General features: G+C 53.7%; 2 protein-coding genes across 2 annotated transcripts; one reads left to right on the top strand and one right to left on the bottom strand.

Annotated features, from left to right (window-relative positions):
- The first annotated feature begins 4,189 nt into the window (after positions 1 to 4,189).
- Positions 4,190 to 12,273, top strand: Ppp2r5b (protein phosphatase 2 regulatory subunit B'beta). Its single transcript, XM_006980689.3, has 14 exons — positions 4,190 to 4,936; positions 5,346 to 5,798; positions 6,455 to 6,651; positions 7,375 to 7,476; positions 7,636 to 7,728; positions 7,857 to 7,987; positions 9,065 to 9,124; positions 9,224 to 9,332; positions 9,659 to 9,712; positions 9,778 to 9,828; positions 9,939 to 10,058; positions 10,772 to 10,899; positions 11,090 to 11,191; positions 11,506 to 12,273. The coding sequence occupies exons 2-14, from the start codon at positions 5,600 to 5,602 to the stop codon at positions 11,651 to 11,653; spliced, it is 1,494 nt and encodes a 497-aa protein (XP_006980751.1). The 5' UTR covers positions 4,190 to 4,936; positions 5,346 to 5,599; the 3' UTR covers positions 11,654 to 12,273.
- Positions 12,271 to 13,701, bottom strand: Gpha2 (glycoprotein hormone subunit alpha 2). The gene is made up of 4 exons (XM_006980688.4): positions 13,334 to 13,701; positions 12,951 to 13,050; positions 12,653 to 12,837; positions 12,271 to 12,565 (listed from the first exon to the last, which is right to left on the bottom strand). Exons 2-4 carry the CDS (start codon positions 13,048 to 13,050, stop codon positions 12,464 to 12,466), a joined length of 387 nt encoding a protein of 128 aa, XP_006980750.2. The 5' UTR covers positions 13,334 to 13,701; the 3' UTR covers positions 12,271 to 12,463.
- Positions 13,702 to 14,468: the final 767 nt, after the last annotated feature.

Raw genomic sequence — 14,468 nt, 5'->3', positions numbered from 1 at the left:
GGTCTACAGAGCGAGATCCAGGACAGGCACCAAAGCTACACAGAGAAACCCTGTCTCGAAAAAAAAAACAAAAACAAACAAAAAAGATAGTCCCTACTTGATCAAAGGAGTCATTCAATTTATCTCTAGCAAAAGGGATGTATGGCTCCTCTATTAATTATGCCCATGGTGCCTATTAGCATGTCAAGGTCTATGCTGGCCTCCAGGCTCCCTCAGTCCCTACTCACAAGTACTGTTACATTACAGAGTCATCCTGGCTGACATACCTTGTCCCCCAAGCCTCTCCAGCCCAGGGGCTTCCTTTCCCTTCCCATCCCCCAGCTTCTGATTTCCATATAACCCTGCCATTTCGGCCACACATGTTCTTGGTCCTCTTTGCCCTTTTGGCTCTCTCTTTTCTCTCCTCTTCTCTTCCTATCTCTCTCTTCTCATGGCCAAGTTAAGTCTACTACTTTCTCTCCCTGCTCTGGACTCTTCCAGATGCCTCCGGCTGTACTCTTCCTCAAAACTACAGTAAAACCCCCCTCAACTGTACCTTGGAGTGGTCATGTGCTCATTTTTATTCAGTTTGCTATTGTTCCCATTTTAAGGGCTAGAAAATAGAATTACAAAGGTTGCTTAGACCATCTCCAGGAAGCCCCTCCCCACTCCTTACTAAGGAATGTACAGCAGGATATTAAAGCACCCTCCCTTCTGTGGTCCTTGGGACTCTCTCTGAAATAATGGCTTTTCATATCTCTAATCTTAAAGTCAATGATCCAACTCCCGGAAGCAGGGATCTACAGTATCCTACGGGCTGGAAGCTGAAAGTGACGTGGAATTTGTGTTTGTTGTCTCCTTACTGTGTATTCCTGGCTGGTGGGGAACTCACCTCAGACTTGTGATCCTCCTGCCTCTTGGACGTGTCTGTTTCTTACATAGTTGGGGAGAAATGGAAGGAAGAAGGACAGTTCACGACATGAAGAGAGAAAGTCTCAGCGTTCACTTCAGTGCTCAGACAGCTCCTGGGGCACAGGCTTGCTCACTTGCTAAATGCAGTCTAGGGCCGCTCTCTCCCGATACAGTGGCAGAGCTCGGGAACTGAGATGGAGGCAGAGGCCTACAAAACCTAAAATACTTCTTTTTTGATCATTTACAGAAAAAGTTTGCCCACCTCTCTTCTGTGGAGGTGGCCTCCAAACCTTTCCCATGAGAGACATGAAGGACACCATGGGTAATTGTGAGCCTATTTTAGCTTTGATGGAGTTGGACTGTTTTAGTATAATGCTAAAAGCCAGCTTGAAGGAGTCTGGTGTGGTAAGCCCTGTCTCAGAAAAGCGCTGTGGGAACTGAGAGGTGGACTGCAGAAACCTTTCAGATGGTCCAGTGCTTGCCTAGCAGGGTGGGTCTCTCTGAATTAGACACCAGCCTGGACTACAGAGCAAGTTCCAGGACAGCCAGAGCTACACAGAGAAACCCTGTCTCGAAAAAACTAACCAACAAACAAACTGCCTAGAAGCAAGCATGAGCAAAAACCCTGGCCTGTGACAGAGACCTGGCTTCCTCTCAGCTCTTGGTAGCTTTGGCAAGTCATTAATCTCTGTGCTTTAAGCTCAGGTCTCACAGCTTGGGCTGGTCTTGAACTCCTAATCCTGTTGTCATTTACCATGTGTTCTGGTATTTCAGGCATGCCCCACCAGGTTCAACATGATATTCTGACTTGCTTATTTATCAGTACTGGGGATTGAACCCAAGCCCTTGTACATTCTAAACAGACCCTCCCGCTGAGCTGTATCCCTGACCAGCCTTTTGTATGTTTAGACCCTCCACCTCTATGTTAGAATGGCACCACGGTAGCTCATTATTGCAACAGGCTTCAAAGAGCCTCCAAGAGAATTGGGAAACTCTGTGGTCCTGGAAGGCCCCATTCAAAGAGACAGATCAATGAGGGTAGCCATTTTGAAACTATCTGTGGAATGACTCAAGAGATCTATCTGTCCTTGACAGGCCTGAGGAATCCAATATTCATCAAATGCTTATTTAATTAATAATAGTAACAGGTGCACAAAATGAGTGCTAGGAATGTAGTTCAATTGGTAGAGCACTTGCTTAGTTAGCATGCATGAAGCCCTGGGTTTGATCCCCATTGTTACCTAATTTTGGCATGCTGATGCAAATTGGTAATCCCAGCCCTGGGATCTATACACAGAACAGTCAGAAGTTCAAGGTCACCCTCTGCAACATAACAAGGCAAAGACAAGTCTAGACTGCTTGAGACCATTTCTTTTTCTTTTTTCTTTTCTTTCTTTCTTTCTTTCTTTCTTTTTTTTTTTTTTTTTTTTTGAACTGAGGATTGAACCCAGGGCCTTGCGCTTGCTAGGCAAGCGCTCTACCACTGAGCTAAATCTCCAACCCTGAGACCATTTCTTGAAAAAAAAAAAAAAAAAAACTACTAATAATAGAGCAAGTGCAGTAGCTCACACTTGCAATCCCATCAACTGGGAAGAGAAGGAAGAGGATGGTTGTAAATCAAGCTGGGCTATGCAGCTCTAGGTAAGCCTGGGTTACAGAGGGACTGTCATCCTATGAACCTGGGAGGCAGATGCAGGTGGGGCTCTGTGGAATCCAGGCTGGCCTGGCTTACATAGTGAGTTCCAGGAAAGCCAGGGCTACATAAAAATAACCTGTCTCAAAATAAACAAGCAAACAATTTGAGTGTGTACAGGGCATGGTGACATACATCTTCAATCCCAGCACTCAAGAGGCAGAAACAGACAGATCTCTGTGAGTTCAAGGCCAGCCTGGTCTACATAATGAGTTCTAGTCTACACAGTGAGACCTTGTCTTAAAATTGTAAAGAATGGCCAAAATGTAAAAGGATCACCCACAAATTCTAAGCAGTGAGTTCTAGGCCAGCTAGGATAACACAGAAACACACAGAGAGATAAAAATCAATATAATGAAACTTTGCTAAGACTAAGAGTTTAAAAAGAATAAGAAAAGACTTTTCAATCCTTTACGTCTCAATGCCTATTTGAAAATCAATTCAAATTCCACTTCCGAAGCAAGGGATACACTCAGGAGTAGAGCTCTTGCCCAGCATGTATGAGGCCGCATGACTTAACCTCCTAGAATCAGAAACAAAGAATCCCAAAGCCACTTCTTCCAATAGGTCTCCTCCTGCCTTGTCCAGGGCCTTGCCTTCCATGGTCAGTCCGCCTTGGTCAGCCTGGCCTGAAGGACACAGCACAGAGGTCTGTGGAGGGTCCTAAAGCCAGCTGGTGCCAGATCCTTTGGATGATAAACTGTGCCACCATGGACAAGTCTCCCCTGTCTGGGCCTCTGGGTCCTGGTCTGGCATTAAGAAGCTCTGTGGATCTGGTTTCCCCACCTTCTTATTAGGCAGGAAGGGGAGGAAAGTCCTGTTCTGAGCCTCCGGTGGGCCAGGTAGTAGTTTAGAGGGTTCCTGGCAGATGAAAAGCCAAGGGAGTCCTGGCTGGGTCTCCACTGATGCAGTCCTACATTCTAGCCCAACTGAACTGTGAGCCTCAACCCAGGCCTCTGCTCTCGGTTGCTCTGCAGGGGGGCACCTCTTGGGTATACGAGCTTCTTCTGCATCACTAAACATCACCAGGACCCAAAGCCGGGTGGGACCAAAGGCATCCCAGTTTCCCTGACCCCATTGTCCAGGCTCATTGCTCGCTCCTGCTGCTCGGTATGGACCAGTTAGTCACCCAGACAAAACTTCGGGGTGAAGATCTCACAGTCATTGCAGGGAATAATGTTGGAGTCCAGGTACTATGATGGGGCCCCAGCACTGCAGCCTGAGAACTTTTGGCCAGAATGCCAAACTCTTGGAACACAGCTGAGCCTTGGATACCAGCAACATTTTTTTTGTTTTTTGTTTTTGTTGTTTGTTTGTTTTTTAAATCAAGAACGCTCCACTCCCCAGGGCACAGGAGCCAGAGAAGGTGGGAGGTCCGGTTGCCTTAGGGTGGGGGCAACTCCAAGGTAGCACCTTCTGCCTTCATGCTTTGCCATCCCAAGGCTGGCCCTTTAAACTATAGGCCATGATGTCACCATAGACAGCAAGTGACAGGAGGGGCACTGCAGGCCCGAAGGATGGACTACATTTCCCAGGACTCTCCAGTGAACCACACCCCTCCCAGCAGGCGCTAAAGCAAAGCAGACTATTAACCACTCCAGCGCCGGATTCAAGGGGTTTTGGAAGTATCCGGCTTCATTCTGGGCCGAGTATGGGGCTCCTTTGGGGTTGGCCTGAGGCACAGATGGCCCAGACCAGATTGTGGGCCTGGCACATCATGCTAGGCCTCTGTCCTGCCACAGCTCTGTCATTAGTCCGGAGTCCTCTTCTTTCTCTACACAGTGTCCCTTCCAGAACCCAGGGGTCCAGCTCTAAGCTGGAGTCCGTCCCACTCTGCTGCAGGTTTGAAAAGCCTCAGCTCTGTCCCGGGAGTGAGGAGTCTGTCTCGGGGGTTACCCGTAATGTCGGGTCTCTCCCTTTAAGCAGGGTGCAGACTACATTTCCCAGCGGCCCCGAGGCCTCCCTGACGCAGCCCCCCCAGAGGAGGGGAGGTGCGGACCGGGAGGGGGGAGGTGACTTGATGTCATCCTGAGCAGCTGGGCGGCGGGTGCCGGTGCGCAGCGAGCCGGGGCTCCCGCTGCGCTGCACCGCGCGGGTCTGAGTCCCGAGATAGCTGCCGTGGATCGCGTGCTGCTGGGGTCCAGCCCAGAGCCCGCCGAGCGCGCGGCCCCTTCTGGGGCTGAGCTGGGGGCATGCTCCAGCACCCCCAGAGCCCGGGAGCGAACCCAGGAGCGCCGCCGCCCAGCCCCAGCGCCCCGAGCGGCGGAACCACCGCTAAGGACCCTTGAACCGCCGCCCCGTCCTCCGAGTCAGCCTCTAGGGGTCGGCGACCAAAGTCTGGGTTTCTGAGAAGTGAGTGTGTGCCCTACTACCACCATGAGGTTTGGAGATCAGGAAGGAGCGGGATGCAGGGAGAGATGCTCGGGTTTGGAGGGGGGTGCGTGAGAACAGGACCCTCGTTTCTGTATGAGTGCACCGGGCCGGGAGGCATTAGTGGAGCAGGAGAGTCCCACTGCTGTAAGGAGCTGGAGATGCTAAACAGAGTCCCATCCTGAGTAGAAGTAGGCCGTATTTGGGGAGGGGCTACTTGGAGCTTGGGTCTGGAAGAAGGCAGGGACATGATTGCACCCTTGCTTGGGGGATCTAGCAAGGGGACGAAGGGAAAAAAGTGAGAGTAGCTGCAGCACACGGGCTGTTTCTGGAAAAGAACCCACCTGCTCTCTGTGTCTCTCCTGCTGACCTTTCTAACCTGACTTCTCAGAAGAGCCAGCGTGGGAACCCTGACTGGACTCTTCTGGACCCCCAGGAAAGACCTGAGCCATTGCCTTTCTACCTTGCCTGCCCCCCCAGGACTGGGCAGTGGCCAGAGGCCCTGGGGGGGTCAGGACTGCGGTTGTGCCCCCGCAACACGCTGGTCAGGATGGGTCCCAGTTAGTGTGTGTGGCCTCACTCAGCTTCCTCCAGACCTACAAGGAGCCCCCCATGCTCTGAAAGGTTGACGGCTGCCCACTGGCCATGGAGACGAAGCTGCCCCCTGCGAGCACCCCCACGAGCCCCTCCTCCCCAGGGCTGTCTCCCGTGCCACCACCAGACAAGGTGGACGGCTTCTCCCGCCGGTCCCTCCGCAGGGCTCGTCCCCGTCGCTCACACAGCTCTTCTCAGTTCCGCTATCAGAGCAACCAGCAAGAGCTCACGCCACTGCCCCTGCTCAAAGGTGAGCCCTTGCCTCATGCTGAGGTGCCCGAGCCTAGAAGGAAGCAAGGTAGGGGAGGACCGAGGGACGAACATGTCAGGTAGAATTCGGATACCCTTTGTAGGCTAGGAACTCCATGGGAACTGACCCCCAGTCTCCAGCCCTCTGCTGACGCATGGCCTGACCGGCCTGTCATCTCCGGAGGTGGGGCATCTGGAAGTGGTGCCAGGGGCAGGCAAGGGCCAAGGGTGGGGCACACAGCCTACATTTCAGGAGGCTCCTATCAGCCCAGCCAGCTGCCTAGCTCTTGGAATAGGTGCTTGGCATGATTCCCTGTGATCACCACATCCCCGCAACCTTACTTCTGCCCCGCTTTCTACTTCTGGCTCATAAATCCATGTGCCACCAAGGAGAGAGGCAGTGACTGTTTGGGAGAATGACTGTATATCCAGAGTTCGTGGTCTTGCTTTAAAATGATGAGGTCTCTGATCCTGGATTAGAAAAAAGGACCACCTTCCTACCCCCAACCTCCCGGGAGTGAAGGATGGGACTAGAATTGTTTGGTAGCTGTACCCTGGTACCCTGTGTGAAAGTCAGCCTGAGGGATGAGGAGATCCGCCCCTATCTGGAGCGCTAGCGGCGATGGCCCAGGCTCCGTCTCCTGCTTCCTCTCCCAGATGTACCAGCCTCTGAGCTGCATGAGTTGCTGAGCCGGAAACTGGCCCAGTGTGGGGTGATGTTTGACTTCTTGGACTGTGTGGCTGACCTCAAGGGGAAGGAGGTGAAGCGTGCGGCCCTCAATGAACTGGTGGAATGTGTGGGGAGCACCCGGGGTGTCCTCATCGAGCCCGTCTACCCAGACATCATCCGCATGGTAAGCACTGTGCCCAGCCTCGGGGGACAAGAACCCCATCAGTCGACCACTAGGCCCCCTGTGGGAAGAATTAATGCATGTTCTTTAGCTTGGCCAAGGACTAAGCTTCCAGCTCCACTGAACCCACTGCTGCCCAGCACCCACTCAGGATTTCCTCTCCGTTGTCCCTGCACCTCTGAGCTGGGCCTGGGGGACCTGTCCTTTGAGCCACTTGTCTTCCATGGCCTGACTCAGGCCTGGGCTATTCTGTGAAACCCTCTCTCAGGAGCTTCTCCGAACCAGAAACTCTGACCCTAAATGCCTGGGGGCCTCACTGCTCAGCCTTACCATCCCCACTGATCACACCCACCCAGGGATGTGTCAAGCCACCCTTGGGTCCCCAGCCCTTGGCTCAGGGTTTTCATGAACTTGGTGCTTAAGTGAAGGTTGTCCCGAGGGGTGAGTTGCTTGCTGGGGAATAGGTCAGTCCAGGAGAACTGGAGGAGGAAAGGGCTGGTGGTAAAACTCAGTGCAAGGCCTCAGGTTCAAGCCCCACGTACTCAGTGTACTTGAAAAGTGCTTGGTCTGGCGTTACATGCCTATAATCCTAGCTACTCGGGAGGCTGAGGCAGGATGGTCACAAGGTCATTACCTGCCTGGGATACAGAGAACTTTGAGAATTCCCAAAACTTGTGCCTCCAAGTTCTCATCCTTAAAGAACCCTGCCTTGCCCCCCGCCCCCAGATATCAGTAAATATCTTTCGGACCCTGCCACCCAGTGAGAACCCTGAATTTGACCCTGAAGAGGATGAGCCCAACCTTGAGCCTTCGTGGCCACATCTACAGGTGTGAAGGGCTGGGGAGCAGGGGGGTCTGCATTTCAGAGGCGACTGGAGGGCTGTGGGGGAGTTTGTATAGTTTCTGACTGTTGCTGAGAGCTGCAAGGTAAGGGGAGTGGGTGAGGCTGTAACTGAACTCACCTTTTGGTCTGTCTCCCACCCCCAGCTGGTATATGAGTTTTTCCTGCGTTTCTTGGAGAGTCCAGACTTCCAGCCCTCTGTGGCCAAGAGATATGTGGATCAAAAGTTTGTCCTGATGGTGACTTGGGGAGCCCAGGCTGGGTGGTACCCTGCAGCAGGCACAGGCTATCTGGGGAACATGGGGATAGGATGGGGAAAAGTAGGGGTTGACACCTGGCCTTATATACCCTAACCCTGGTCCTACAGCTCCTGGAGCTATTTGACAGCGAGGACCCTCGGGAACGTGAGTACCTCAAGACCATCTTGCATCGGGTATACGGCAAGTTCCTGGGTCTCCGGGCCTACATCCGCAAACAGTGCAACCACATCTTCCTCCGGTGCGTGATTGCTGTCTGCTCAGCAGAGACCTGGGAGGGAGGCAGGGAAGGAGGGACCTGCTGGGACCCCCAGGCTGTGTGGACTGTATGTTTACCAAGTTCTGTCTCTGCAATGCATAGTATTGATGATACAAAGCCTGTGAAATCAGTAGAGAATGAGTTTTCTTTCCATTTTAAAGATGAGCAAATAGAGGCCAATTAAGTAGTTTAGAGGGACTAGGGCAGTCCAGTGCAATATAGAGTCTAGATCTTCTGATCCTTATCAGGCTTTCTACAAACATGTACTGAGCACCAATCCACTGCGCATTGGGAGGCCCTGTGACCTTGTAGTTGAGACTATGGTTGGATATGTGAGTTTGGTTCAAGTATTCGGGTGAACTTGGGCAAGTCCTTCAAGTTCTCTGTTTACTTCACTCTTTGAAGTGGTTACACTGCCTGTGCTAATGTGGGTCCGTTCTTCAGATGAAGCCCGATGGGGTCTCCAAAACACCTGGCATAGCTCCTAGCCTGAGGTGGGGCCGCTGAAATATTAGCTGTTGTTTCTAGTGATAGAATAGAGGAGACATGACCCATGTTCTCTAGGAGCTCAGAGTCCATTAGCTTCCCCACTTATTAACTTTGAGGCAAGTAGCCTTTAGTTAGAGTCTCAGCTTCATCTCTGTAACGGCTTTCATATGCCCTGCCTGCCAGGGGGGTTTCGGGAATTACAGTGCAGGGTAGAGATGTTTGTCGTTGCTTTGGTTGACTGCGTGAAGGTTGAAGGTCCTAGGCTGGGTGCCTGCTGGCTGGGCATCAGGTAAGGAGTGCTAGGGACTGGAAGAGACGAACTGGGGCTGTCTCACAGATGAGAGGCTGAGCTGGGACTGACAGTGGCCGAGATGGCTGGGCTGGGTAAGACACTTTGCCTGTGGGTGTGGACTCAGTGGGGCCTGGTTTGGGGCGCCAGGAAGGGAGCACTCCTGTGGTTTGGGGAACGTTGGACAGCCGTGTGGGGTGAGTCAAGGTGGCTGGCAGGAAGACCGACGGAGAGCTGGACCTGTCCCAAGCTCCCACCCTCTAGATTCTTCTCTCCTGCAGGTTCATCTATGAGCTGGAGCACTTCAATGGTGTGGCTGAACTGCTAGAGATCTTAGGAAGGTAATTCTCCTTAGCTTTGGCTAGAGCTGGGGGTTCTGGTAGGCGGGACTGGGAGGCTGATTGGATGAGCCCTGCTCCTCTCTTCTGTCCATTCCAAAGCATCATCAATGGCTTTGCGTTGCCCCTGAAGACCGAGCACAAGCAGTTCCTGGTTCGAGTCCTGATCCCCTTGCACTCTGTCAAGTCGCTGTCTGTTTTTCATGCCCAGGTGAGCCCCAGGCCTGGCCCTGCAGCAGCAGGTGTGCTGACACTCAGGGCTGCCTGTGGGGCCAGGAAGTCAGATTGACCCTTGCTGCATCCTATCTTACCTCTGAGTCAGTCTCCTCTACCTGAGAACTGACCTCAGACACCAGCTCTGTGCCGCTTGGCACTCGAGAGCTTGGTGCCTTTAAGTCCAAAGCAGCAGTAAGTGCTCAGTGAACAAGAGTGTGAAGGCAGTAATGAGCAGATACCTGGCATGCTGTCCTGGGCAGCTAGTTCTTGGCTCCTGGCCCTTCCTGACCTTGGCTCCTTCTTTCCATTCTGGCCCTGCAGCTGGCGTACTGTGTGGTGCAGTTCCTGGAGAAGGATGCCACCTTGACGGAGCATGTGAGTACCTTGGAGGGAAGGTGGGCCCCTCACTCTGCGTATCTGACTCCTCCTCCACCCTACAGGTTATCCGGGGGCTCCTCAAATACTGGCCTAAAACCTGCACCCAGAAGGAGGTATGAAGGGCTCTCACAACCCTGGGAGCGGGTGGGAGGGCTCAGCTTCCAGAAGGCGAGCAGGTGTATGCTTTAGGAGAACGTGAGCTGCTGCCCTGCCCTCTCCCCAGGTGATGTTCCTGGGGGAGATGGAAGAGATTCTTGATGTCATTGAGCCCTCCCAGTTTGTGAAGATCCAGGAGCCCCTCTTCAAGCAGGTGGCTCGCTGTGTCTCCAGCCCCCATTTCCAGGTATGTGCCAAAGGCAGGTGGAGTCAGAGCAGGGCACAGCCTGGCAAAGTTTCAGAGTTGGCCTAACATAGTCCCCTCTTCCCTCAGCTTCTCTTCCAGCCCTAGACCTGATAATAGGGAGATGCTGGCCTTGGGTCATGAGACCTAGGGTCAAAGCGCAGATGGGTATTCCACTGGCTGAGAGGCTTTGGAAGGAGCACTTTCTCTGAGTCTAAGTAGGTTTCCTTGACTATAAAATGGGCCAACAATAGTCTCTTCGTAGTGAAAAGGAGCTCACAGCAGTGAACACATCAGGAAACCGACACAAAGTGGACTGCAGGATTGTTAGCCCCTCTCTTCTTTCCTTGGTAACCTTCGACTTCACTGGTCCCATTTTCTGTGAGGAGGCTCAGTTCCCCATGCCAGTACACTCACCCCCACTCCTAGGAGCCATAACCTGGTGGAAGCTGGTTCTTCCTCATGATGGCTCTGGTATTTCACTTTTAAAACACCTTGAAGTACAGGAACTCATTTCATCCTGACAGCAGCTGGTGGAGATGGGTATTCTTAGCCCCATTCACACAGCAGACAGCTCAGGCTGAGGCGCTGAATGCCTCACAAGGCCGCACGTGTGCGGTGGGCTCTGAAGGAGCCAGGACTGCTGATGTCGACTGTGAAACCACTTGTCCCCTCCAAAGCCATTACCAGGCCCTCTCTACTGCTTCCCTGCCCAGGTTGCAGAGCGGGCTCTGTATTTCTGGAATAATGAGTACATCCTGAGCCTCATTGAGGACAACTGCCACACTGTGCTGCCTGCGGTATTTGGGACCCTCTACCAAGTGTCCAAGGAGCACTGGAATCAGTGAGTGCCCAAGCTTTGTCCAACCCTTGGAGACAGGCACCACAGCTGGTCCGGCCCCCAGGGCCGCTCCTAGTGGGCAGAGAGCAGATGTCAGGATGCTAAAGGGCGGTAAAGGCAAGTGGTCAGGGACCGGGGATGAGCAGAATGGTATTTCATTCAGCTCCTTAACACCTCGCCTTGACTCTGCCAGAACCATCGTATCGCTGATCTACAACGTGCTCAAGACTTTCATGGAGATGAATGGAAAGCTCTTCGATGAGCTCACAGCCTCCTACAAGCTGGAGAAACAGCAGTGAGTACTGGACAGAAGGCTGGCCAGGGGAGGGCAGGAAAGCAGGAAGGCATCAGACCTCAGGCTGGAGGGGATATGAAGAGGACCCATCCCAGTGCGTCAGCTTCACCCCGTTTCCAGCAGGGGCTGCCCACGGACTGCTCTCACTCCCTGTACCCGGGCAGCTCACAGCCCAATTCTTCCTCTCCTTTCTCCCCTCCCCTCCCCTCCAAGCCGACTTCCGGGAGTCCTAGTCACTTTACAGTGGGGTCCTGGTATGGGAGGTTAGACTGCTGGCAGCTGGGGAGGAAGGGCTGCCTCTCCTCTCTCCCCAGGGAGCAGCAGAAGGCCCAGGAACGGCAGGAGCTCTGGCGAGGATTGGAGGAACTGCAGCTACGCCGGCTACAGGGGGCCCAAGGGGCTAAAGAAGCCCCCCTCCCTCGGCCTCCACCCCAGGTGGCTGCCAGCGGGGGTCAGAGCTAGACAAATCCAGAAGGGGAGAAGCTAAACCCAGAGCTATCAGCCCCTCCACCCCTTCTGCCCAGGGGCCCAGTGAGGCCCACGCCTCCCCGTGGCCTTGCCAGAGTGGTTCTAGGACTCCCTGCCAGCCCCATGGGAACAGCTTTCATGGTGGGGGGGACAAGAACGCAAGATGGTAGTCTTGGCAGCAGAACTCTCAGGCCTTTGTGGCAAGATTCTGGCAAGACTAGACCAGGGCAACCATGTGACTGGGAAGCTGCCATCAGGGATCCTCCCCTGCCCTGTACAGCTGGCCTCCCATCCCTGCCCCTGTCCTGGGGCATGGGCACTCAGCACCTGGCCTGGCCTGCCTCAGCCTGGCCAGGGCCTTCCTCATCCCCACCATGGGGGCACAGTCTATTTATTCTGCCCAGCTCACCCTCAACAAGACACTGTCCAGGGACATTCTCCTCTCCCTTGCCCTGTACTTCCTTGTCTCCTTTTTATTTATTGGGCAGGGGGAGGGGTGAGGGCACAGGCGAGAAGAGATTCACATTGTCCTGGGGTGAGGGGGGGGTTACAGTAATCATGGTCTGCCCCCTTCACCTGGCTAGGGGGCAGACTTAATAAAGAGCGAAACTCAAGCCTTGCCTGCTTTATTGAGGACAGGCGTGAAGGACAGCGTAGCAGTGAGACTGCTCTGAAGGCCGGGTAAAAGGAGGGGAAGCCCATCTTCGCTGGCTCTAAAGAGGGTCAGAGCTGAAGCAGCCCCTTATTTGAGAGATTCGCCCATGGCAGATCAGTGGCAGGACTGGAGCCTGGGCCACCCAGGGACTAGTAGCGGGAGAGACGGCACATGTCACACCGGCAGGCCCTGGCAGTGAAGATCTCAATCTCCCCCTGCTGGCTCCCCACGCAGTTCAGCCACACCTTCACCTGTTGGGGGAGGGACCCAAGTTTGCTCCCATCCCCTCCCACCCTGGGTCCCCACCCTCACGCCCCCACCAGGCCCAGGCCCCTCACCTTTTTTAGGCTACTAATGGTGCAGCACTGGGAGACAGAGGTGATGTTGTGTCGATAGCCACTGGCCACCAGCACGGAGTACCGGGACGGGAAGGCACTAGATTCACAGTGTCCTACACAGGCCTGTGCCACATGGGAGCCCTGGCAGGTGCCATGGCGGTCACTTCGCACTGTCACATTGAAGGCTGGAAGGAGACAAGGAAGCAGGCTGTGAAGACTGCTGGTTGGGGTTATCCCAGTGCTCAGTGGGACACCTCTGCTCTCGTCCCCAATCCACTCTTCCTAGAGAGTTACTCACGGTGCAAGTGGCAGCCTGGGATGGCTGCCTCCCGACAATGGCCTTCAGTGACTGCCAGGACCAGCAGACAGAGGAGCAGGACACATGGGGCCATGGGCATCTGAAACAGAGTAGGTGGGGGGGGGGGCGGCGGGGGGAGGCCAAGCTGCTGGGTCGTCCGACTGGTGAGGTCTATCCTGTCTTTAGCAGGAATGTGTGGGGTGTGTGCCGCTCTGCCTGGGCTACTCAGAAACCGTATGAGTAGCCATTTCTGGATGGGACTTGTCATCCTTCTGTGCAGGTTTTCCCTGGAAGGTCCCATCCCATCTGGGGTACAAACCTCTCCCCTCTCACAACCCTCCTCCCTCCCCAGCTCCACCTGCTCGCCTGCTATGGCAGCTCACCAGTCCAGCAGAAACAGGCTGGAGACTCCCAGGGCCTCCTGCTGGTCTCCAAACTGGTGCCGGCCCTCCAGGCTTTTATCTGCCAGTGTTTTAGAGCCACGCCTTCCTAGAGATCAGCTTTCAGGCCCCTCCTAGCCTGAAGCCTCCGTGCAGCCCCACCTGGGATGGGAGCTGAGGTCTCTTCAGGGAGCAGTCTCTGCTGACATTTCTCTAGGGTAGAGTACTTCGAGGGGTGAGGTAAGCTCAGGAGTGGCCCCGTGTGACGTGTGTGCAGCTGGGCTCTCTTCCCACTGCCAGCTTGGGCAGGACTCTTCGCTGATCAGCCTTTCTGTCTAAAAACTACCCTCAGTCCTGTTGCCTGTCTGCCTCTTAGTGATTGCAAAGTAATGGGATTAAAAAGCAACCTTTTTCTTTTTCTTAAAACATAATCTCATGCGTCCCAGAAGCAACCTTAAACTTCTGATCCTCCAGCCTCCACCTCCAAAGTCCTAGAATAACAGGCATAAACCACCATATCCAGTTTATGTTGTTCTGGGGTCAAATCCAGGGCCTTGTGCATACTAGGGAGGCACTCCACCAATGAAGTTACATCCCCAGCCCCAGAACAAGATCCATTTGTTCAAGGGATGTCCCACCAGTGGGGGCACCTAAGCTGTGCTTGGTGGCAGACTAGGGGTATGTCCATGTCAGTCTCCCAATAGTATCCTGTGAATGCCTTCTCCTCATGTGGCCAGCTACAGAGTGAATTCTGAGCCAGAGAATCTCCCAGTCCCTGAAACAACAGGGACCGGACCCCATATAAGCAGAGCTGAATCCCAATCTCAGCACATCTGTGGTGTCCAGCTCTGGTTATAGAGGAGAGGCTACCTACTAAACATCACGTTCAAATATCCTGCTATCTATCCATGGTGCTAAATGACACCTGAGACAAGAATGTGACATGTTGAGATGTAGTTCAGTGGCAGAGCACTTGCCTAGCAGCTTGAGGTTTTGGGTTCTATCTATTTTTAACACCATAAAAAATAAATAAATAACAAGCCAGGTGGTGGTGGTGCACTCAGGAGGCAGAGGCAGGCGGACCTCTGAGTTTGTGGCCAGCCTGCTCTACAGAGTAAGTTCTAGGACATGCATAGCT

The sequence above is a fragment of the Peromyscus maniculatus genome, chromosome 1 (genome assembly GCF_049852395.1).
Source record: "Peromyscus maniculatus bairdii isolate BWxNUB_F1_BW_parent chromosome 1, HU_Pman_BW_mat_3.1, whole genome shotgun sequence".
In the NCBI taxonomy this organism is placed as follows: Eukaryota; Metazoa; Chordata; class Mammalia; order Rodentia; family Cricetidae; genus Peromyscus; species Peromyscus maniculatus.
Note: the sequence above shows the minus strand (reverse complement) of the source record. Positions and strands in the feature narration are given on the sequence as shown.

Excerpts from the sequence above, each read along its gene's own strand:
- Ppp2r5b (XM_006980689.3), top strand. The coding sequence starts at position 5,600 with ATGGAGACGAAGCTGCCCCCTGCGAGCACCCCCACGAGCCCCTCCTCC. Across the intron at positions 7,729-7,856 it reads ATCAAAAGTTTGTCCTGATG|CTCCTGGAGCTATTTGACAG; the intron begins GTGACTTGGGGA and ends CTGGTCCTACAG. Across the intron at positions 10,059-10,771 it reads TCTCCAGCCCCCATTTCCAG|GTTGCAGAGCGGGCTCTGTA; the intron begins GTATGTGCCAAA and ends TTCCCTGCCCAG.
- Gpha2 (XM_006980688.4), bottom strand. The coding sequence starts at position 13,050 with ATGCCCATGGCCCCATGTGTCCTGCTCCTCTGTCTGCTGGTCCTGGCA. Across the intron at positions 12,838-12,950 it reads CCCAGGCTGCCACTTGCACC|CCTTCAATGTGACAGTGCGA; the intron begins GTGAGTAACTCT and ends GTCTCCTTCCAG. Across the intron at positions 12,566-12,652 it reads CCATTAGTAGCCTAAAAAAG|GTGAAGGTGTGGCTGAACTG; the intron begins GTGAGGGGCCTG and ends CTCCCCCAACAG.